The following is a 22,837-nucleotide window of genomic DNA, read 5'->3' as shown; positions in this document are numbered from 1 at the left end:
GCTTGGCCTGATGTGTTCATCCGGCTTTACACCTTGTTATCTTAAGCTAGATAACAAACCTAATTTGTTCCAGCGAAATGTATTCATCTTTATATGCAAATGCAGCAATTTCATATTATACATCAGCAAAACTCATAGCGAGATAGCAATTCTGTTGATTGTAAAAGGAAGCCAATGAAGGATCAACACAAATTAATCAGCAATTTCTGGTGAGCCAGAACCCATGGGAGTATCTCAAATTCAATAAGCATCAACTCAACATATTTTTCCATTTCAACGTGCAGGTGAACTGGGAACATCAGGTTAGGAGTGGATCTCGAAGAGGAATGTTCATGTGATTCCTTCTGGAGCGGCTTGCGACAGACCCAATAGATTGAGAAGTGACTGGCAAAGATACATAAGGCAGCAGTTTATATACCACGATTCTGGATTTGGTGATTTGTAATGAGACAGAGTTGATTAGGGAGCTTAAAGTGATGGAACACCTAGGAAGCAGTGACGATAATACGATAGAATTCACCCTGCAGTTTGACAGAGAGAAGCTAGAACCGGATGTATTACAATTGAATAAAAGTAACTACAAAGACATGAGGAAGCAGGCCAGGGTTGATTAGAAGGGGAGCATTGCACGGAAGTCAGTGGAGCAGCAATGGCTGGAGTTTTTAGGGGCAATTCCAGGGGCACAGCAGAAATTCATTCCAAATAAGAAGAAACAAACTAGGGGGAAGGATGAGGCAACCATGGGTGGAAAGGGAAGTCAGGGACTTTTTCTTCCCCTTTATTCATTAACGGGATGAGGGCGTCACTGGCCAGGCAGCATGTATTGACCATCCTTAATTGTCTAAAAGGCAGTAATAAATCAACCACATTGCTGTGTGCCTGGAGTCACATGTAGGCCAGACCAGGTAAGGATGACAGTTTCCTTCCCTAAAGGACATTAGTGAACCAGATGGGTTTTTCTGACAATCGACAATGGGTTCATAGTCTCACTACATTCTTAATTTCAGATACTTCATTGAATTCAAATTCCAACATTTGCTGTGGTGGGGTTTGAACCCAGGTCCCCAGAACATTATCTGGATTTCTGGATTAACAGTCCAGTAATAATACCATTTGGCCATTGCCTGCCTCCTGCATAAAAGCAAAAGGAAAGCATACAATGTGATGACTTGTGAGAAGCCAGAGGATTAGGAAGCCTTTAGAAGCCAGCAGAGGATAACTAAAAAAGAAAAAGTGGGGGAAAAGATTAAATATGAGGGTAAGCGAGCTAATAATATAAAAGATGCAAGCGTTTTTTTTAGAAATATACAAGGTAAGACAGAGGCAAGAATAGGCATTAGACCACTGGAGAACGAGGCTGGAGAAGTAGTAATGGGGAACAAAGAAATGGTGGAAGAACTGAATGGGTACTTTGAATCAGTTTTCACAGTGGAAGAAACCAGCAGCGTAGCAGAACTTCAAGAGAATCGGGGGCAGAGATGAGTGTAGTGGCCATCACTAAGGAGAAGGTGCTGGGGAAGTTGGAAGGTCTGAAGGTGGATGAATCACCTGGACACCAGAGTTCTGAAGGAGATAGCTGAGGAAATTGTAGAGGCATGGGTGGTGATATTCCAGGAATCACTGAAGTCAGGGGGGGCCCCAGAGGACTGGAAAATGGCTAATGTAACACCTCTGTTTAAGAAGGTAGGGAGGCAGAAGAAGCAAAATTACAGGCTCATTAGTCTGAAGGCAGACATTAATAAAATTTTAGAAGCAGTTATTTAGAATGAGATTGCGGAGTACTTGGAAGTGAATGGTAAAATAGAGCTGAGTCAACATGGCTTAAGTCTGCTAGAATTCTTAGAGAGCAAGTTAAACAAAGGACAGCCAGTGGATGTGATCTAGATTTCCAGAAGGCCTTCCACGAGCTGATGCATAGGAGTCTGCTAATAAGAGCCTATGGTGCTAGGGGCAAGATACAGGCATGGATAGAGGATTGGCTGAAGGCAGAGAGGGGGTAACAGGGTCTTTTTCAGGATGGCAGCTGGTGACTAGTGGAGTTCCGCACAGTGTTGAGATGACTGCTATTCACATTATACATTATTGATTTGGACAAAGGAACAAAGGATGTTGTTAACAAGGTGTAGAGCTGGATGAACACAGCAGGGTCTAGGCCCGAAACGTCAGCTTTCCTGCTCCTCTGATGCTGCTTGGCCTGCTGTGTTCATCCAGCTCTACACCTTGTTATCTCAGATTCTCCAGCATCTGCAGTTCCTACTATCTCTAAGGATATTGTTGTTCAGTTTGCAGAGGACAAAATGTTAGGTGAAGGGCCAAGTAGTGTAGAGTTGTAGAGTTGCAGAGTTGTAGAGTCATACAGCACGGAAACAGACCCTTCGGTCCAACCAGTCCATGCTGACCATAATCCTAACTAAATTAGCCCACCTGCTGGCGCTTGGCCCATATCCCTCCCATCATTTCTTATTCATGTGCTTATCCAAATGTCTTTTAAACTTTGCGACAGTACCCACATCTACCACTTCCTCTGGAAGCTCATTCCACACACAAATCACTCTGTAAAAAAAGTTGCCCCTCATATCTTTTTTTAAAATCTTTCTGCTCTCACCTTAAAAATATGCCCCCTGGCTTGAAATCTCCAATCCTAGGGAAAAAACACCGACCATTCACCTTATCTATAGCCTCATGATTTTATAAACTTCCATAAGTTCACCCCTCAACTTCCTGTGCTCCAATGAAAAAAGTCCCAGCCTATCCAGCTTCTCCTTATAACTCAGACCCTCCATTCCCAGCAACATAATGGTAAATCTTTTCCAAGGGTTGAAGAAATGGGGAGGCTAAAGAGCAAAGAACACAGAACATAGAACAGTACAGCACAGTACAGGCCCTTCAGCCCACGATGTTGTGCTGAGCTATTAACCTAAACTTAAGGTCTATCTAACCTCCACCCCTACCTTATACTATCATCCGTATGCCTATCTAATAACCACTTAAATGCCCCTAATGAGGCCGACTCCACTACCCTCTCCGGAAATGCATTCCACACCCCTACCACTCTCTGAGTAAAGAACCTACCTCTGACGTCTCCCCTATATCTATCTCCACTCACTTTAAAACTATGTCCCCTCGTAATAGTTACCTCCACCCTAAGAAAAATTCTCTGGCTGTCCACTCTATCTATACCTCTGATCATTGTGTACACCTCTATCAAGTCACCTCTCATCCTTCGTCGTTCGAAAGAGAAAAACCCTAGCTCAACCTTTCCTCACAAGACCATACCTCCATTCCAGGCAACATCCTGGTAAATCTCCTCTGCACCTTTTCCAATGCTTCCACATCTTTCCTGTAATGAGGTGACCAGAACTGGACACAATACTCCAGATGTGGCCGAACCAGACTTTTGTATAGCTGGAGCATAACTTCACGGCTCTTGAACTCAGTCCCTCTATTAATGAAAGCTAACACACCATACGCCTTCTTAACAACTCTATCCACCTGGGTGGCAGCTCTCACGGAACGGTTGACATGAACCCCAAGATCCCTCGACTCCTCCACACTACCAAGAATCTTTCTGTTAACCCTGTATTCTGCTTTCAAGTTTGTCCTTCCAAAATGAATCACCTCACACTTTTCAGGGTTAAACTACATCTGCCACTTCTCAGCCCAGCTCTGCATCCTTTCAATGTCCCTTTGTAACCTAGAACAGCCCTCCGCAGTATCCACAACTCGACCCACCTTCGTATCGTCCGCGAACTTACTAATCCACCCTTCCACTCCTTCATCCAAATCATTTGCAAAAATCACAAATAGAAGAGGACACAGAATAGATCCTTGTGGTACACCACTCGTAACTGAGCACCATGTTGAATATTTTCTGTCCACTATCACCCTTTGTCTTTTAAGGGTCAGCCAATTTTGAATCCAATCTGCCACATTTCCCCCTATCCCATGCCTCCTTACTTTCTGTATGAGCCTACCATGGGGAACCTTATCAAATGACTTACTTAAATCCATGTATACCACATCCACTGCTCTACCTTCATACATGTGTTTGATCACCTCTTCAAAGAATTCAATAAGGTTTGTGAGGCATGATCTACCCCTCACAAATCCATGCTGACTGTCACAAATCAAACTGTGTCTATCCAAGTGATCATAAATATCTTTCTCTCAGAGCCTTTCCAATAATTTACTCACCACTGAAGTAAGACTAACTGGCCTGTAATTTCTGGGGTTATCCCTATTCCCTTTTTTGAACAAGAGAATGACGTTTGCCACTTTCCAATCTTCCGGCACTATACCTGTGGACAGTGAGGATGAAAAGATCATCGCCAAAGGCCCTGCAATCTCTTCCCTCACTTCCCATAGAATCCTTGGATAAATGCCATCAAGCCTGGGGGATTTATCTATCTTCAAGTTCCTCAAAATTCCTAGTACATCTTCCTTACTAAAATTCACCTCCTCTAGCCTATCAACCTGATTCACACTGTCCTCCTCTACAACTAGGTCCCTCTCAGTTGTGAATACCGAAGAAAAGTATTCATTAAGGACCTCTCCTATCTCTTTAGGCTCCGTGCACAAATTCCCTTTACAATCCTTCCTCGGCCCTACCCCTAGTCTGGGCATTCTCTTATTCTTCACGTACATGTAAAAAGCCTTGGAGTTTTCCTTGATCCTATCTGCCAAGGTTTTCTCAAGCCGTCTTACAGCTCTCCTAAGCCATTTCTTCAGCTCTTTCATGGCTAACTTGTATCCCTCTAGAGCTTTTCTCAATTCCTTGTTTCCTAATCCTTATATAAGCATCCTTCTTCCTCTTAACTAGTCGTTCGACCTCTCACGAAAACCAAGGTTCTCTCATTCGACTGCATCTTCCCTGCCTGCTAGTGACAAATGTATCGATCACACGCAGTATGCATTCCTTAAACAATCTCCACATTTCTATAGTGCTCTTCCCTGACAGCATCTGTTCCCATTTTATGTTACCCAGTTCTTGCATAAGAGAATTATAATTATCCTTCACCCAATTATAAACCTTACCCTGCTGTATGTACCTATCCTTTTCCATGACTATTGTAAAAGTAACAGAGTTATGATCTCTTCCGCCATAATGCTCTCCTACCAACAGGTCTAACACTTGGTCTGGTTCATTGCCAAGCACCAAATCCAAAGTGGCCTCTCCTTGTGTTGGTCTATCTACATAAGGACAAGGCCAGGCTAGGAGAGTGGGCAAAAATGTGGCAGATGAAATACATGTGGGGAAATATGAAATTATGCACTTTCATAGGAAGAATAGAAGAGTAGGCTATTTTCTAAATGGGGAAAGGCTTCAGAAATCTGAAGCACAAAGGGACTTGAGTGTCCTAATTCAGGACTCTTTTAAGGTTAACATGCAGATTCAGTTGGCAGTTGGGAAAACAAATGTAATATTAGCATTCATTTCAAAAGGGCTAGAATACAGCAGCAGAGATTACTGCTGAGGCTATGTAAGGCTCTAGTCAGAACACATCTGGAATTTTGCCAGTGGTTTTGGGCCCTGTACCTAAGGAAGGATGTGCTGGTGTTGGAGATGGTCCAGAAAAGGTTTACAAGAATGATCCTGGGGTGAAGGGCTTGTTATATGAGGAGTAGTTCAGGACACTAGGTGAATGAGGGAGGATTTCATTAAAATTTACAGAATACTGAGCGGGCTATATCAAGTGAATGTGGAGCATGTGCATCCACTAGTAGAGAGACTAGCACCCGAGGGCACAGCCTCAGAGTGAAGGGACGACCCTTTGGAACTTGAGATGAGGAGGAATTTCTTCAACCAGAGGGCAGCTATTTTATGGAACTCATTGCCACAGAGCTGGTGGAGGCTGAATCATTCAGTGCCTTTAAGACAGAGTTACATAGGTTCTTGATTAGTAAAGGGATCAAGGGTTACAGGGAGAAGGCAGGAAAATGGAGTTGAGATACATATCAACCATAATGAAACTGCAGAGCAGACTCGACGGACTTATTGTCTAATTTTTGTAACATTATCACCATCACCTTTCGACAGAACAACTGGATTTTGGATAACTATCACAACTGTCATAAGTGGATATCTTCTTCAGATGCTTGGAGCTGGCAAGTGTTATTCAAGTTATCTATTTATTTTTTTCTGCACTCTTTGTATCTTATTTGTTTGGGAACATTGTCGGTGTGGACTAGTTGGACCAAACAGTCTGTTTCCATGCTGTGTGACTGTATACTAATATGTACGAGTTTATTGTCTGAAATGTTAAGATGCATTCTAAAATGTGACACACGTGATGGTCTCCTGCAACAAATAGTCTAATGTCTGAACTATGATTATTTGTTTTGCATGGTTTTGTTGCTTGGACCTTTGACTATAGGGGTTGGTATGTCATTTGACATTGTACAGGACGTTGATAAGGCTTCTTCTGGAGTACTGTGTCCAGTCTGGTCCCCGTGTTGTAGGATGGATATTATCAAGCTGGAGATGGTTCAGAAAAGATTTACCAGGATAATGCCAGGAATGGAGGGCTTGAGTTATAAGGAGAGGCTGGATAGGCTGGGACTTTTTTCATTGGAGCACAGGAAGTTGAGGGGTGATCTTTTAGAAGTTTATAAAATCATGAGGGTATAGATAAGGTGAATGGTAGGTGTCTTTTCCCTAGGGCGGGGGATTTCAAGCCAAGGGGGCATATTTTTTAAGGCGAGAGCAGAAAGATTTTAAAAAATACATGAAGGACAACTTTTTTTTTAATAGAGTGGTTTGTGTGTGGAATGAACTTCCCTAGGAAGTGGTGGATGTGGGTACTGTCACAAAGTTTAAAAGACATTTGGATAAGCACATGAATAAGAAATGATGGGAGGGATATGGGCCAGCAGGTGGGCTAGTTTAATTGGGATTATGGTCAGCATGGACTGGTTAGACCAAAGGGTCTGTTTCCACTCTGTATGACCTCTATGTCTAAGGTCATTCACTTATTTCCTTAATTTCCAGTTCATTATTATGTATGCAACCACTTTATTCATTGCAGTGAGGCAGATAGTAATGGAGTAACTGCCACTTGTGATCTGCAAGAAATCAATGAGTATTCCTGATCAGATTTAACAAATTAAATGGGTTCCAGCAGTGTCTGGATATGTGTCATGAAACAACATAACACATTAAACTAAACTTAAAAGCTTTGCCCTGCATACAATCCACCGCAATTGTTTCAGCTTCATTGCCACGTCAACATAAAGCAAATTTTAATATAGAAGTCCAATGTGTAATTAGTTTGACAGAGAGGTCAGCCTGCTAAAAGAAGATCTCTCTCAAAACAATCACAATGAGCTGATAAACTAAGACATTATATGGGCTGGCTAGTGGGATACATAGCAATGCTACTGAAAGAACAAGTATGAAGACCTTACATCTCACAATAACATCTCTAGATTTAGCTCCTGAGGCCTTTAAATTGATGGGATGCAATATTGGCACACATGTAGTAATTTAATATTATCTGCTGGCACAAAACCTAAGATCTACATCTTAGCACCTCCTCCTTAAAAAAATACATAAGTCCACCAACAAGCAGGTAATGAATCCCATACTTATTCAGCATGTGGAGCCCCAAGAAAAACTTCCCATTCTTAATTATAATTTATCTTCAAAACTAACTAACTTAGTTTTTGTGGATTAAAAATTAAACTACTGATTTGCAGGTCCACTTACAAATCTGGGTTGACAAGTGGTTGAATGGATTGCTAATTACAGCAAAATATTTGCTTCAAGCAATATCTCTTCCTCCAAGAACTCATCAGACTCCAAACAGCAATTTATTTTGTTTTTAAAATGAGAAATAAAGTGTTAATAACTGCAGAAATTTGGAGAAGAAAGATAAATACAGCCAATACAACTAACCCAGAATTTACAGAACAATGGCACAATGTAACTTTTACTTCTTCATCCACCAAACAGAAATATTAGAAGGAGGCAAAGAACCTGCATTGCTTAACGTTTCATTTTCTCTGCCTTAAAAAAAATCATGAGCATAGAACAGTGCTTTTACTAAAATATTCTGACAACCAGGTCAATGCTGAGAGAACATATTTGATGCAGAATGCACAGGCATATTGGTTCTTCAGAGAGTCCTGAAGTTGTTCATATTCTGAAACTGAATACATTTTAAAAATGACAGAAACCTCATGAATCTTTTATGCAGCAGAATTCCTTAAATTATTAATAGAAAGAGTAAAAGCAGTGGGAGAATATTTAACTGAAGAGTGGAAAATTGGGTCAGTGAGGAGGGGAGAGAAAGAAATGAATTGCATATATTTTCTAAATTATTTAACATTCAGTAGATGTGAGCATCACTAATTCTTAGATAGCAACTTTTAGCTTGATGTAGCATTGATAGGAGAAGCAAGGAAACAAATTTATTATAAACCATTTAGAAAGAGCACACAGCCGAAGCTGAACTGTCCAACGCTAAATGCCTGAAATCACAAGGTTGAGTTCAAAATGCACTTACTTTTGCTAATTCAACACACTTAGTTACTTAAGAAAATTGTTCTTTTTAATCACAGCCTCAATTTGAAAATTAGATATTCATGGTTTTTGACATTTTTAAACTAGAGCCCTATATGCTTCTAAAAATTTCTGCATTGTAAATAAGTTTCTGATTTGCACCTCTGGGAATAAGGTTAAAGGTGAACACATTTTGATGCGTGATCTTCAAAAGAAGGCTGGTATTCCCAAGGAAATACAAAGACCTACATGTTTGCTAGAATCAGGAAGCTTTACTTAAACCAATATGTCAAGAAGTGAAAAAACAAGTACAAACGAGTAACAATCTCATTTCTGATCCATTAACTTGTTCAATCGTATGAAGTAGGCATACTTTTATTCAGGAAAAGCTAAATTAAGCCTAAAAATTTATTCCTGAGTAGCTTCATTCCTTTGACATCAATTGTTGGGCTTTCTGGAATTTTATCTTAGTTAATTGGAAAAAAAAGGTGAAAAACAAGTACATTTTCCAACTTGCATTCATGTGTCCCTGACAACAAGGTGCAGGGCTGGATGAACACAGCAGGCCAAGCAGCATCCCTGTTCTGTTTAAGATTCATCTTTTAACCGACTGAAATGCCTCAGGTAAAAACGGTCCAACAAGCTACAAACTATACAAGCTACCAACATTTATCACTATTTGAGTGAAGAAAGTCTTAATATTTAAAAGCATAGCAAGCATTAAAAAATCCCTTACAATACCAAAATGGACAAATACCCAGGTCCTCACGAGTTGTATCCTAGACAGATGCTGTGGGAGATGAGGGAGAGAATTACAGGGCCCTGACCAAAATTTTTTAATTGTTTCTGGTCACAGGAAGGTGCCAAAGGACTGGAGGACAGCTAATGTGGTTCCACTTTATAAGGAGGGTGGTAGAGATAGATCAAACTATAGACCAGTGAGTTTAACATCAGTGGCAGAGAAACTATTGGAGAAAACAGTGAAGGAGAAAATTAATCTTTATTTAGAGAGGCAAAGTTTGATCAGGGATAGTTGGTGTGGCTTTATCAGTGGGAGGTTACGCTGAACAAATCTAGTTTGAATTTTTTTGAGTTTGGATGAGTGTAGGGCAATTGATGTAGTTTACAGGGATTTCAGTTAAGGCTTTTGACAAGGTCCCAACATGGTAAACTGACAAAGAAGATAAAATCTCATGCAATTCGGGGTAATTTGGAAAGTTGGATCTAAAATTGGCTTAGTGACAGGAAAAGAGGGTAGCGATAGAAGGCCGTTTATGTGACTGGAGCCCAGTGTGCAGTGACATTCCAGAGGAATCAGTATTGTTTGTGATATTCATAAATGATGTAGACGAGAATGTGGTGGGGATGGTAAATACGTTTACGGATGACAGGAAGATTGGCTGGGTGGTTGACAGTGAAAAAGAAGGTGTTTTGTTACAGGAGAATATAAACAGATTGGTCAGATGAGCAAATCAGTGGCAGCTGGAATTTAACCTTGCTAAATAGGAGATGATGCACTTTGGACGAAGGAACAACACAACACAGAGTACTCAATGAATGGCAGGACGCTACAAAGTTCAGAGGGACACAGAGATCTAGGGCTGCTTGCCCTCAGATCTCTAAAGGTGGCAGGAGAGATTAAGAGGGTGGTTAAGAAGACATAGGGGGTGCTTGCCTTTATCAGTTGTGGTATCGATTATAACAGCAGGGAGGTCATGTTGGAGCTGTACATAACTTTGGGAGGTCACAGCTGGAGTAGTGTTTGCAGTTCTGGTCATCACACTAGAGGAAGGATGTGATTGCGCTGTAGGGGCTGCAGAGAAAATTCACCAGGATTTTACCTGAGATGGAGCATTTCAGCTATGGGAAAAGGCTGGATAAGTACAAACTAGTTTCTTTGACGCAGAGAAAGTTGAGGGCTGACCTGATAAAGTTATGAGGGGCATGGACATGGTACACAGAAAGCAGCTGTTCCCCTTAGTCGAAGGATCAATAACAAGGGGGCATAATTTTAAAACTAAAGGAAGCTGTTAGAGGGTATGCGAGGAAAAACCTTTTCACTGAGGGTTGTGGGGGTCTGGAATGCACTGCCTGGGAAAAGGTTGGAATCCTTGCAACCTTTAAGTACTTGGATGACCACTTTAATGTGCCATAACATTCAAGGCTATGGCCCTTGTGCAGTAAAGTGAGACTAGAGCAAGTAGTAGAATCTTTTTGGCAGTGCAGACTTGATAGTCGTAAGGCCTTTTCTGTACTGTATGATTCTATGATTGTATAATTTACAATTCTCAGAAGGGTGCAACACGATGGCTCAGTGGTTAACACTGCTGCCACACAGCTCCAGGGACCCGGGTTCAATTCCACCCTCAGGTGACTGTCTGTGTGGAGTTTGCACATTCTCCCCGTGTCTGTGTGTGTTTCCTCCAGGTGCTCCGGTTTCCTCCCACAGTGCAAAAATGTGCAGGCTAGGTGGATTGGCCATGTTAGATTGTCCACAGTGTCTAGGGATGTGAAGGATAGGTAGGTTAGCCATTGGAAATGTCAGGTTAAAGGTGTAGGATGGTGGGGCGAGTCTGAAAGGGATGCTCTTTGGAGGGTCAACGTGGACCCAATGGGCCGAACGGTTGCTTCCACATCATAGGGATTCTGTGATTCTATGAGTGTGGGTATCAATAAAAATGAAAGCATAAAAAGTAATGAATACCACTAAGGAAATACAAACTAAAATTGAAATTTCAATATAGACTACAGCTAATAGTTTGCAACAAATATAGCACTGTATATCTGAAGCTGCTGAAACTGCAACAAACAACTGTCTTACTTTTAATTTTAATCAAAGACCTGTGTGATGGTTGAAATACCAAACTCAGTGATTTGGTATCATGTATTTTAAGGACTTAACATGGAGGTGCTGAATGTGAAATCTCAGGAAAATTTAGGAATTAGATTCATAGATCAAGTAATGAGTGAATCAGGAGGTCAACCTACATGAACATAAGGATTTTTTTTATTTTCAGAAGTAGGATAGATTAAAGCAGATCATAGCTGAAACAAAAAGATAACAATTGTCATTTCAGATGCAAGATTCTTGAGTGTTTTACTTATCTTATTTTGAATCCAAACATTGCACACAGAGCCCTGCAGTTCTGAAACCTAAAGGATCTAGTTAAGGCATGGTTGGTGATACTTCTGCAGTACTTTGGGTTGTCTGCTGTAGGTTGCCCAAGTCATCTAAGCATATACGAGTTCAGGGATTACCGCCGCCTGGTAAATCATGACCTTAGTCTCAAGTTTGAGGTTTTGGTTGTCGAACGTCGTTTTCCTCAGTTGGTTGAAGACTGGGCTGACATATTGGAAATAATGATGAATTTCATCACCTATAACTTTTGACAGGTGGAGTTCTCCAAGATCTGCATTCCCTCTGATTTTGAGATTGGCTGTGCAGGCCTTGGAGGCCCATGTTGAACAGTGATGCCAATCGCCACGCACAGAAGGTTCGCAGCCTCATAGCTGAGGGGGAACATTTTCCAACATCTTGCAAATCTGGTTGCAAGTACAGCATCTTCTTTAGAGATGGAGTGTCCTAGGGTTCTAGAGACTGCTCTGAAGTGCCCAACTACAAGCATACTTTCAACTTTAGCACAGAGCTGTTGCTAAATTTCTCTAAGCTCGAATATTTCTCCACTGAATCAAGCAACTACTGTTTGTGGCCTGTCTTCATCCACTTCCAACTGCAGTGAACAATCAATGGCTCCTAGGGCTTCGATTTAGCCCTGACCTTGTTGCACAGTATGGAGTCATCACTCCCTTCTCCTGGGCCAAAACTGCACGGTGTTTGCTAACAGCTTTGCTATCTGGAGCCATTTTTTTTCTGCTTTAGCACTCTCCCAGCTCCAAACTGCAACCAACTCCTCTTGTAGCAAACAGATAAATTGGAACCACAGAACTACACGCTCCAACTTATCGCCATGACGACGTAGACTGCTCTGAGCAATCCTTAACCTGACTTAAGTTAAATACCATGCATTTACAACTTCTTCTTTAATCTAATGATGTAAATGGGTTTTGCAGATCTTCAGACTCTCTGAATGGTTTTAGCTCAAAACAAATAATGATATGGAACGGTCATTACAGCAAGCATTGTATACATCTATAGCTCAACAGGCCCATCATCTTTCTAGCTGTTAAACTCTTAAATGGTTGGGGTCACATTACCTTAAGTGTAGTAGACTTCCATGTGCTTCAATTGCAGTTCTTACATTTTCTATTGTTAACTTTTAATTCCAAAAAATAAAAATAACATATTGAAGCATGAGTCATAAACTTGAAATGACGTGATATGGAGAGACATGGGCAGGTAAAGGATGAGGGGCAGGGGGCCAAACAAACGTGAACAGAACTGGCCTTATGTCCCAGTGAATGAAGATGGGCCATTTAATCTGCACACCTTTACACCTGCCCAATTTTGTCACGACCCTGGATCTGCTGTGGAAAGCGACAACCCCCAAAATCAGCCAGCCTCTGCCTCCTTGGGATGAAAATTTGTGAATAGACACACTTTGCAAAATTTGAAATGCAAAATCTATGAATGGTCTGACTTATGCTTCCCATTGCTGAGAGGTAAACTAAAACCCATGTTTCAGGTCCAATGTTTTTTAATGTTACACTCTCCATAGCTGCTGCCTGATCTGCTAGATATCACTCTTTGGAATAATTTTAGTCATTGAAATTTGGTTCAAAACTTAGACTAAAATTATCACAGGTTTTAAATTATCAATTTGGGAGAATGCTCAAATAACTCCAAGCAAAGCATAAGAATTAATCGGTATCCCTCATCATCGAGCCAGTTTCAGTGAAAAGCAATTTTTACATACAAGATACATGGTGAGTTTGCTCATGTACTGAAGCTAAAGATGACAGTTACAGAACTATCATCTGCATCACAGAGCAGTTGCAATACTGCAAAGCCCTTAGGTCACATATTAAATATTTATGACAGTATAAAGTGGGCCAAGGCTTTAGAATCCACTTTGGCTCAAGTGAAGAGTTCAGTTTGTCATGTGATGTTAAACAAGTTGCTTCTCATTAAATTGATGAAGTGATAAAGCAATACAACCTGACAGCATCATTTAAAAGCCTCCAATTCTGCACAGTTACAGTATTGCAAAAGAAGATTGAACCTAACTAACAATATAAACAATTTACGGCAGACATCAAGCACAACATATTATTGGTATTGCTTTTATTCTCTATCTTCAGGTTAAAAGGAATCCTCTTACTTTATTTTATGCATGTTCCGGTATTAAAAAAAATCAATTTTGTTCCACATTTCTAAATACATAAAGCTCTTCTAAGACTGCCCAAGATAGATCTAATCATTATCTCCACCACTGAAGAAGTCATGTTTTCACCCCATTTGTTAATGTACTTGTAAACTGATATCTCAAGACCTGATGGATGGATATAAACTAAACCTGGTGCACCAATAGAGGGTAGCTCAAGGAAGAACTGATTAGTTTTTAAGCAAACATTTTGATCTGGATCCTCGACTATTTTTAAAAAATGATCCATTAACATCTACAGATATGAAGAAATTATCATTTTTAGAATGTTTTACATTATTATATTTGAAACATTATGACTTTATTATTGTTGTGAATTATTTCAGCTGCTGTATGCAAATTGTCACAGCTGTCAAAATATGAGCAGATGCTTCACAGCAGCTTGTTGGATGTGACTTTGTCTTGAAGCCTCCTCAGTGAGATAGAAGCTTTAAATAAAAGGAACTATTTTATCAGCTTTGTAGTTGCAGTTGGTCAGTCTGACTAGGAAAAGTACACAGTCCTGCAGCTTACAGCACTTTAGGTGCAGACCCAGCTATTTTTAAAAAGACTTTAGGGTCTTTGCCTCCACCAACTGAGGCAGCGAATTCCAGACACCCAACACCCTCTGTGCAAAAATGTTTTTCCTTACATCCACTCTAATCCTTCTGCCACTTATCCTGAATCCATGACTCCTGGTGTTTGTACTCTCTGCCAAGGTAGACAGATTCCTCTTGTCTACTCTATCTCTACCCCTCTCAATTTTGCATATTTCAAACATGTCACCCCTCAGCCTTCCATGTTCCAAGGAGAACAACACCAACGTCTCCAATCCATCCTCGTACCTACAATTCTCCAGCCCTGGCATCATCCTAGTTAATCTTCTTTCACTCTGTCCAAAGCAATTATGTACTTCCTGTAATGTGGTGTAATGTTCCCTCTAGCATTTTTAAAAAAAAGTATGAAGAATTCTGACTGCAATGTTTGAAGATCTATCATAAATAAGACATTAAAAAAAGGGGAGGAAGACATAAATAGATAAAAAGAAGAAACAAATGTTTCAAAATCGTTAGCTTCATCTTAACTTTGGGTAATTCTAATATAAATGGCAGCTTTTTCTAAAAAGCTGCAGCGTACAATAGCTTTATTATACATATGATGTAAAGGTAAGCAAAACAAAATAGTACGAGCCTCCACAAAATCTGACGGCTACAAAGCATATTCAAAACGTGTTCTCGCAAGTTTTCAAATAAAAGTGTCAAAATCAAAGGTAATTAAAATCTGAATTTTCACCATGGTGAACAAACAACTTCATTAACAACAAACAAAAACAGAAATTGCTGCACAAACACAGCAGGTCTAGTTGCACCTATGGACAGAAAACAGAGTTAACGTTTCGGGTTCAGTGACAACCTTCAGAAGGATCACTGGACCTGAAACGTTAACTCCACTTTCTCTCCACAGATTCTGCTAGACCTGCTGCATTTTCCAGCAATTTCGGTTTTTGTTTCTGATTTCCAGCATCCTCAATTCTTTGCTTTCTGTTAAATATAGTAAACAAATTTATTCCCTTGCCTCAGCAAATGATAAACCGTTTATACCATTTATCTTGAGATGGTCCCTGGTCTGGGGCACAGTTTGTCTGCCCAAGGAATATCCATATTATGTTTCACTTATTGAAATTCTGCTCACTGATATATTCTCTTTCATCTTAGGTTGTATGCCATTCTGTGAAATTACTTCTGAATTTGCCTAGTTTACATTGAGATAATTTTGATCAAGGCTAACTTTAAAGTTTAATATGGGTGGAACTATGGCTGACTTTCCCTTTTCCAAGTCCAATGTCCAAGATTAATGCCCTACTACCAACCCAGTCAAGGGCAGTTAACTCAACAAAGGCCAGGTTATCAAGTCACTGCCATGATCTCTGGTTTATCATACAGAGAAACAAATATACACTTTATTTTTAAAAGATACTGAACCAATGTCTTGCTGCGATATTCTAATCTAATACGTACTTGTTTCGGGAAGCGGAAAAGGGAATTTCCATAAAACATTCCCTTGGCCTGACTCCATGTTCCATCGATAATAATAATATTATATGGTGACAGTGATGAGTCAAGTTCAAGTTCTTCTAGGTTCTTTGCCTCAGGTCCAGGATATAGGATTAATGTACTAAGACTCTGGCAAACAGCTGCAAGTTCAGGATGCCTTTAAAATAAAAGAAACAAACGTCTCAGTCATTTTTACCATTGTTTTACATTTTTCTTGTCTTTTAAAATGAATGGTTACACACAAACTACATATGTCATATCCTAGTTGATCTCCTCAATGTTTGCAATAAATTGTTTAGAGGTTAATTTTCCATTTGGCCCTCCCATCAGAAGGCAAACCTATGCAGCAGCCAGAAACTCCAAGATTCCAGATCAAACTGCCAAAGGACTGTACACCTATTTATAGCCAAGCTCCATTTTTGGGTTTTTCTGGATTAGCATTGGTTTGCAGAGAGTTCTGATACAGTAAGTGGCTTTTAGGTTTCTCCTGTGTTTGGATGCCCCAATGAATGCAATTGAAAGTAAGAGATCAGAACTGAACATTACCTCCAGTCTAATTTGGATACTATCCCACTGCAGGTACAGACACAGTCCCATCCAATTTGGGAAATTAAGGGAAATCTGTGACAGTTAGTTCAGACAGTGAATCAACTAAATCAGTCTTTGACGTTTCCTTCTTTGCTGTATCTGGGAACTAAGTGCTCTCTCTGGACTGCAATGCACAAAATATGCAAAGCGCAAATTCTAACTGTAGATAGTAAGTAGGCGAAGGTTTACTTCTTAATAATCTTTTCCTTACACAGATACAGAACAAACTATTTTCCTCTGTTAAGTGCTGGTAGCAGTCATGCCTGAGTCACAAGGTTGTGTGTTTAATGCCAGGATTTGACTTACGCTTCACCAACCAACTGAGGAAGTGCTCCAATGTCAGAACTGCTGTCTTTCAGATGACATATTAAGTTCAGTTTCCTCGTCAAGTGAATGTAAATATCATATGGTAAAATTCAAAGAAGAGCAAGATCTCTATTAGCATCTTGGTCAACATTCCCAGTGAAACAACAACACCAAAATCAGATTAATTAATCTCTGATCTCAGTATTTTTTTTTCATAGGAACTGGTATGTATATTGTCAGTTGCTGACAACACAGTGATTACCATTCAGAAATTATTTAATCCACTTTTTAATTTCACAACGTTCTTCTCTTTGCGTTTTATTTATCTGAAATCAACCCCAGCATTTCTAGCATGTTCAAAATAAACAGTTACTAATTCCTAAAATCAGAGCTTTAAACTGAAGGCTTCATTTATTTTTCTGTACTACGTGATTACCCAAGGCATTGAATTTCTGCTTAAGGCTATGCATAATCAATGATCATGTGCTAACCCCCATGGTTAGACAGACTGTTCAAATCCAAGCATACAACCAAATTAAGTCCCAAGGTCAATTCAAAGCGAATTATTCTTTTTGGTGGATTCTTTAGATTGGTAGTTACTTGGCTCATTATTAACTCAAAAATTTCCAAGTTATTTCAACTCAAGAAAAACAGCAGTAAATAATTAGGTGTTTGTACACTTTGAGAGTACTTGTTATTTGTTGCTATTTTATATGCAGCATACTGTTTATAAAAGTTATACCACAGAAATGAATGAATATAAACTTTTGCTTTATATGTATACGGAGTACTTATTGAGTTTACAAATGACCAAAAAAAAAATCAATTGCCAAAAGGTTCTTGTTATTTTCTTTTTGTTTACTTGTTGAAGTAATAGCCACCCACTATGACAGTTGTCTACAAACAACAAAAAAAAATTGCCACTGACATCAGCAGCATAAGTCACTGCTTCTAGCAAGTATTTCGATATTATGGACAGGATCCCTTGTCAACTTGCCTGCAATTGTAAATGGTGGGGGAAGGTCAGAGAGCAAGAGTAGGAGAAAGCGATGACTCCTAGGAAGTGGCCCACCTGTCAGTTGAGATCTTAAGAACTACTTTGCACCTGGCTATAATTTCCTGGCCTGATTAAAGTGTTCAAACATGAAACCCATTACATCTCAACCACTGGGGTTGGGAATAGGAAATGGAAGGTAGAGTTTGGGGCTTGGCTCCAAGATTTGTCTGCCTCCTGATTTTCCCTCCCTGCTTGGCTTCATCATCTTGACCACCACCTCTTCTGGGCCTCCCTTCTACTCCCTGCTGCGAGACCCTATACAAACCCATTGCTGGGGATTCTAGTCCTTAAGACTGCTGGGATACTTTGCGGTCTTAGCAATGGACATCACTCAAGATGGCGCTATTGGGACCATGCAGTTGCCAGTTGGACTGATCAGCTGCTAGGTCCCTGTGGTGGGGCTTCCTCGTGAATGAGAGGCAGAAATCCCACCTACAGCATTCTCCACAAACATTTTACCCATAAAATTCTGTCTTGAGTTGGGAAAACTTTTGTTTTTGCCCAACTTGTAGTAACTGTACCGCTGATACTCAGGAGAAATTGTTCCCGTCAAATTATGGCACGTTCTTTCTTTCCAAAATAGCATACTATATACTATTTAAATGTGAGTGAAAACTACAGAAAACATGGTAATTTTGAATAAAAACATGCAAAGCATTATTATGATCTTTTATAATTTTAGCAGACTCTAGTCAGTTGTAGAACAGAAGGAAGAACACAATGTCTGTGTTGTTATGTAACTGAGAAACTACATTCTACTAAGTAGCTGGACATGAACTACCATGAGAATAAAGGGAACAAACTGAGGAATGAAATTACAAACCTTTCTCACCCTTTACTGTAAAAGAAATCAGACTTTTGATGATACACATAGAACAACAATTTTATGGGATACCGCATCATTTAATACAATAGCATCATATGGCTCTACTTTCGATCCTTTGTTGAGATTGGTAAACAAGGTAGAAAGAGAAAGACCGCAAGGCCTCCATGCTGAGGAGGGAAAAATTAAAAACTGGATCCCTTCCTGTTCACTAGTCACAACTGCCTTTGGAAGCATAAATAATAAAAACAAAATACTGCTGAAACTGCAAATCTGAAACAAACTGAAAAGGTTGGAGAAATTCAGCAGACCAACAGCATCTGGAGGCCAAAGAAATAGAATTTAAAGTTCCAAGTCCGGTATGACTCTTCTTCAGTTCTGGAGAACATTTGGATTCACAGAAAATCAGTGCCTATTTACAAAATGGACATTTGGTACAAAAAAAAAAGGCAGAAAGCTCAAATCCAACAATTTATACTCAAAAACTGTGACTGTTATTAGTTTTTAAAACAAGAAAAAAAATCAACATTGATGGCAATTGTAACCACTCGAGGGGCAAGCTTTTCTATGTACTTCACAGACTGAGACAGTGCAGATGGAGTCAAGAGACTACTGCTATTTATATTACAGTTGTTAGCATTTTTTGCAAGCTTATGTGATCAGTTGCAAGTTTCTCAGCAGTCAAAACCGGTACATAGAGGATAGGGATGCATTCAAGCATATTCTTTCAACTTTCATAGAAAATATGAGCAGGAGTGGGCCATTCAATCCTTCGAGCCTGCTCCAACATTCAACATGATCGAGGCTGACTATCTAATTCAGCACCCTTTTCCTGCTTCCGCCACCACCCTCCGCCGTACATTTGATCCCTTTTATCTCCAAGAACTATATCTAACTCCTTCTTGAAAAGATTCAAAGTTTTGGCCTCCTGTTTTTGCTTTCTGCGGCAGACAATTCCACGTGCTCACCACTTTCTGGGTGCAGAAATTTCACCGCCACATTTCACATTTGTTGCAGTTCACGGTGCAGCATTCTTCTTACTCTTTTTTTCTTCTTTGAGAAACACTCATTAGCATGGCACAATCCTGGTGTTCTTTACAATGTGCAGGATCTTGCTGTTCAAAATTTTGCCATGTTCTTTAATGTGCAAGATAGATCTCAGGTATTTAAGATCAAGCTTATCAAAACATACACAAAATTTTTATCTATAAAGGGCAGCGAGACCAACATTCCAAAAGACTTTCAGCTAAATTAACTTGAACATGCACCAATTTGAAACATGCTTACTCGGTTTGCATTTCTAACTTAAAAGAATATTTCACAATGTATTAGTGTATCAGTCTGACTAAATATACTCGAAATGAATACACTGGTTGAAACCATTTTGACAATTATTAAATATCAATGATTAGTTTGGGGAAATACTTTCTTTGGATTTGGCTGATACATGGTCTCTGTTTTTTTCAGGCTTCCTGGTCTCATATTTGAGCATAGCTACTTAACTCTAACATAAATCAAGACTCCAGAGAGAAGTTAAAACTTTGGGAGAAAAATTAAAATTCTTTCTGAAAAACAAGTGGAATACTTTAACAGTAATTTAACTGCATTATTCAATTCCAGTTGTCAGATTTCTGACTTCTGATAAGTCAACATAACATTGATAAGTTAACACTGTAGTATTTCTGTGGATGTCTATAGGTCTTGGATGCATATGTCTTACATTTCTAATTTATTAATATTAGTCAATGTTGGACTTACTCAAAGGGACCAAAATTACAATTACACAATGTGAAGCACTGGGGTTAAGAAAATAGAACAAATGCTTTCTGGTTCAAACACATGTATTTGTTCCCAAAAGAATAATTACTGCATTCAGGTGGCTAATTATACTCTACCAGAATGTGTAGATATTGTTCCTAAAGGTACATCATTAGATTCTCTAGACATCTATACTTGTTTCACTACATGTGATTTTAATGTCTTAGAAGTCCAGAAGTAGGAACAGATTAATGTCTTTGAGAACAGTGAAATGCTTCCAATCATTTTACATACATGCAAAATTTTTAATTTACCCCAAAATATCACTAAGTAAAATAATTAAAGAACTGTGGATGCTGTAAATCAGAAACAAAATCAGAAGTTGCTGGAAAAACTCAACAGGTCAGGTTGGATCTGTGGAGAGAAAGCAGAGTTAACATGTTGGGTCCAGTGACCCTTCTTCAAACTGACAGTAACTAGGAAAAGATTGGCATACATGCTAGAGAAAGACTGGGGCTAGGGGTGTGCGCGCAGACGAGGAAAGGGTAAACGATAGGTGGAGATGGGACCTACAGAAAGAGAAAAACTAATGGGCAGACAAAGGAATTGGTAAAGGTCAGTGTGGGAGAAAAAAAAGCTGCTAATGGGGATTGTTAGTGGTTGACAATGGGTTGTTAGTGGTAGCAGCCCATGTGATGACAAGGCCTGGTGTGTGGGGGTTGGGGTAAGGACATGGAAGAAGGTGCTCAGGCTCCGAAATCATTGAACTCAATATCGAGTCCTGATGGTTGTGGGCTCCCAAGCAGAAAATGACATGCTGTTCTTCCAGAGACAACAAGGTGCAGAGCTGGATGAACACAGCAGGCCAAGCAGCATCATAGGAGCAGAAAGGCTGACGTTTCGGGCCTAGACCCTTCATCAGAAAATTCTGTTCTTCCAGCTTGTGCTGAACAGCGCTGGAGCACTGTAGCAAGCCCAAGACAGAGATGTTGGCCAGGGAACATGGTGGCGTTGAAATGGCAGACAACCAAAAGCTTAGGGTCATTTTGTGGACAGCGCATAGATGTTCTGCAAAATGGTTGCCCATCTACGCTTCGTCTCCCTACTGTACAGCAGACCACATTGTGAGCGGTAAAGACAGAAGACGAGATTGAGTGAAGTGCAGGTAAAGCGCTGGTTTACCTGGAAGGTGTGTCTGAGACTTTAGATAGTGAGAAGGGATGAACTAAATGGTATTACACCTTCTATGATTGGATGGGAAGGTGCCATGGGGGTGTGGGGAGATGTAGTAAGTGGAAAAATGTACCAACATGTCCCAGAAGGGAACAATCACTGTGAAGGGCTGACAAGGGAGGGGAGGAGAATATGTATTTGTGGTGGCATCCTGCTAGAGGTGGCAGAAATGTCGGCTAATGATCCTTTTGATGTGGATGCTGGTGGACTGGTAGGTGAGGATGAGGGGAACCTTATCGCTGTTGTGGGAGGGAGGAGGGGGTGAGGGCTGAACTGCGGCAGATCGGACATGGCTGAGTGCTCTGTCAACCAGCAGTGGGGAACCCCCGGTTGAGGAAGAAGGTGGACATTTAGGAGGACCCCTTGTCGAAGGAACTCAAGAGAATAGAATAGCGTCTTTACAGGAAGCAGGGTGTGAGGTTATCTAGTCAAGGTAACTGTGGGGGTTGGTGAGTTTGTAGAGGATATCGGTGGCCAGCCTATCCTGAGAAATAGAAACAAATATGTCAAGGAAGGGAAGGAAGGAGTTGGAGATGGACCAGGTTAAGGTGAGAGCAGTGTAGAAACTGGAAGCGAAATTGATGAATTTTCCCAATTCCAAACGAGAGAGGGAAGCAGCACCGATTAAGTCATCGACGTACCAGAGAAACAGTTGTTCTACATACCCCACAAAGACAGGCATAACTGAGGTCCATGTGGGTACCCATGGCGACACCTCTGACCTGAACAAAGTTGGAGGAGTTAAAAGAGAAATTGTTGAGGGTGAGGACAAGCTTGGCCAGGGTGGTGGTGGTGGAGGAGGAGGAGGACAATTCAGGCCTTATTCCCAGGAAGAAGCAGAGAGCCCAGACTATCCAGATGGGGGATGTGTAAAGGGATTGCACATCCATGTTAAAAAGAGGAGGCAACTGGAGCCCACAAACTAGAAATTCTGAAACTGATGTAAAGTGTCAGAAGAATAATGGATGTAAGTGGGAAGGGACTGAATAAGAGCAGAAAAGAAATTGAATTGAAGTAGGAAGAGATGAGTTCTGTGGGTCGGGTCAGGCAGAAACAATGGCTCTGCCCTGGCAGCCTTGTTTGTGGACTTTGGAAAGGAGGTAGAAGCAGGCTGTACAGGATTGGGGGACGATGAGCTTGGAGCACCAGGACAGAGATCAATGGATGCAATGAGATTAGAGACCATTGTGGACACAA

General features: G+C 40.3%; 1 protein-coding gene across 1 annotated transcript in view; it reads right to left on the bottom strand.

Annotated features, from left to right (window-relative positions):
* dtwd2 (DTW domain containing 2) overlaps positions 1–22,837 on the bottom strand; it is a 115,018-nt gene that overhangs the window by 18,232 nt on the left and 73,949 nt on the right. Inside the window, exon 4 of the mRNA XM_020529554.2 lies at positions 15,840–16,032. Within this exon, the coding sequence (XP_020385143.1) occupies positions 15,840–16,032 (193 nt within the window). The remainder of the gene's footprint in view (positions 1–15,839; positions 16,033–22,837) is intronic.

The sequence above is a fragment of the Rhincodon typus genome, chromosome 3 (genome assembly GCF_021869965.1).
Source record: "Rhincodon typus isolate 14 chromosome 3, sRhiTyp1.1, whole genome shotgun sequence".
In the NCBI taxonomy this organism is placed as follows: Eukaryota; Metazoa; Chordata; class Chondrichthyes; order Orectolobiformes; family Rhincodontidae; genus Rhincodon; species Rhincodon typus.
This window is presented reverse-complemented; position numbering and strand designations above follow the sequence as displayed.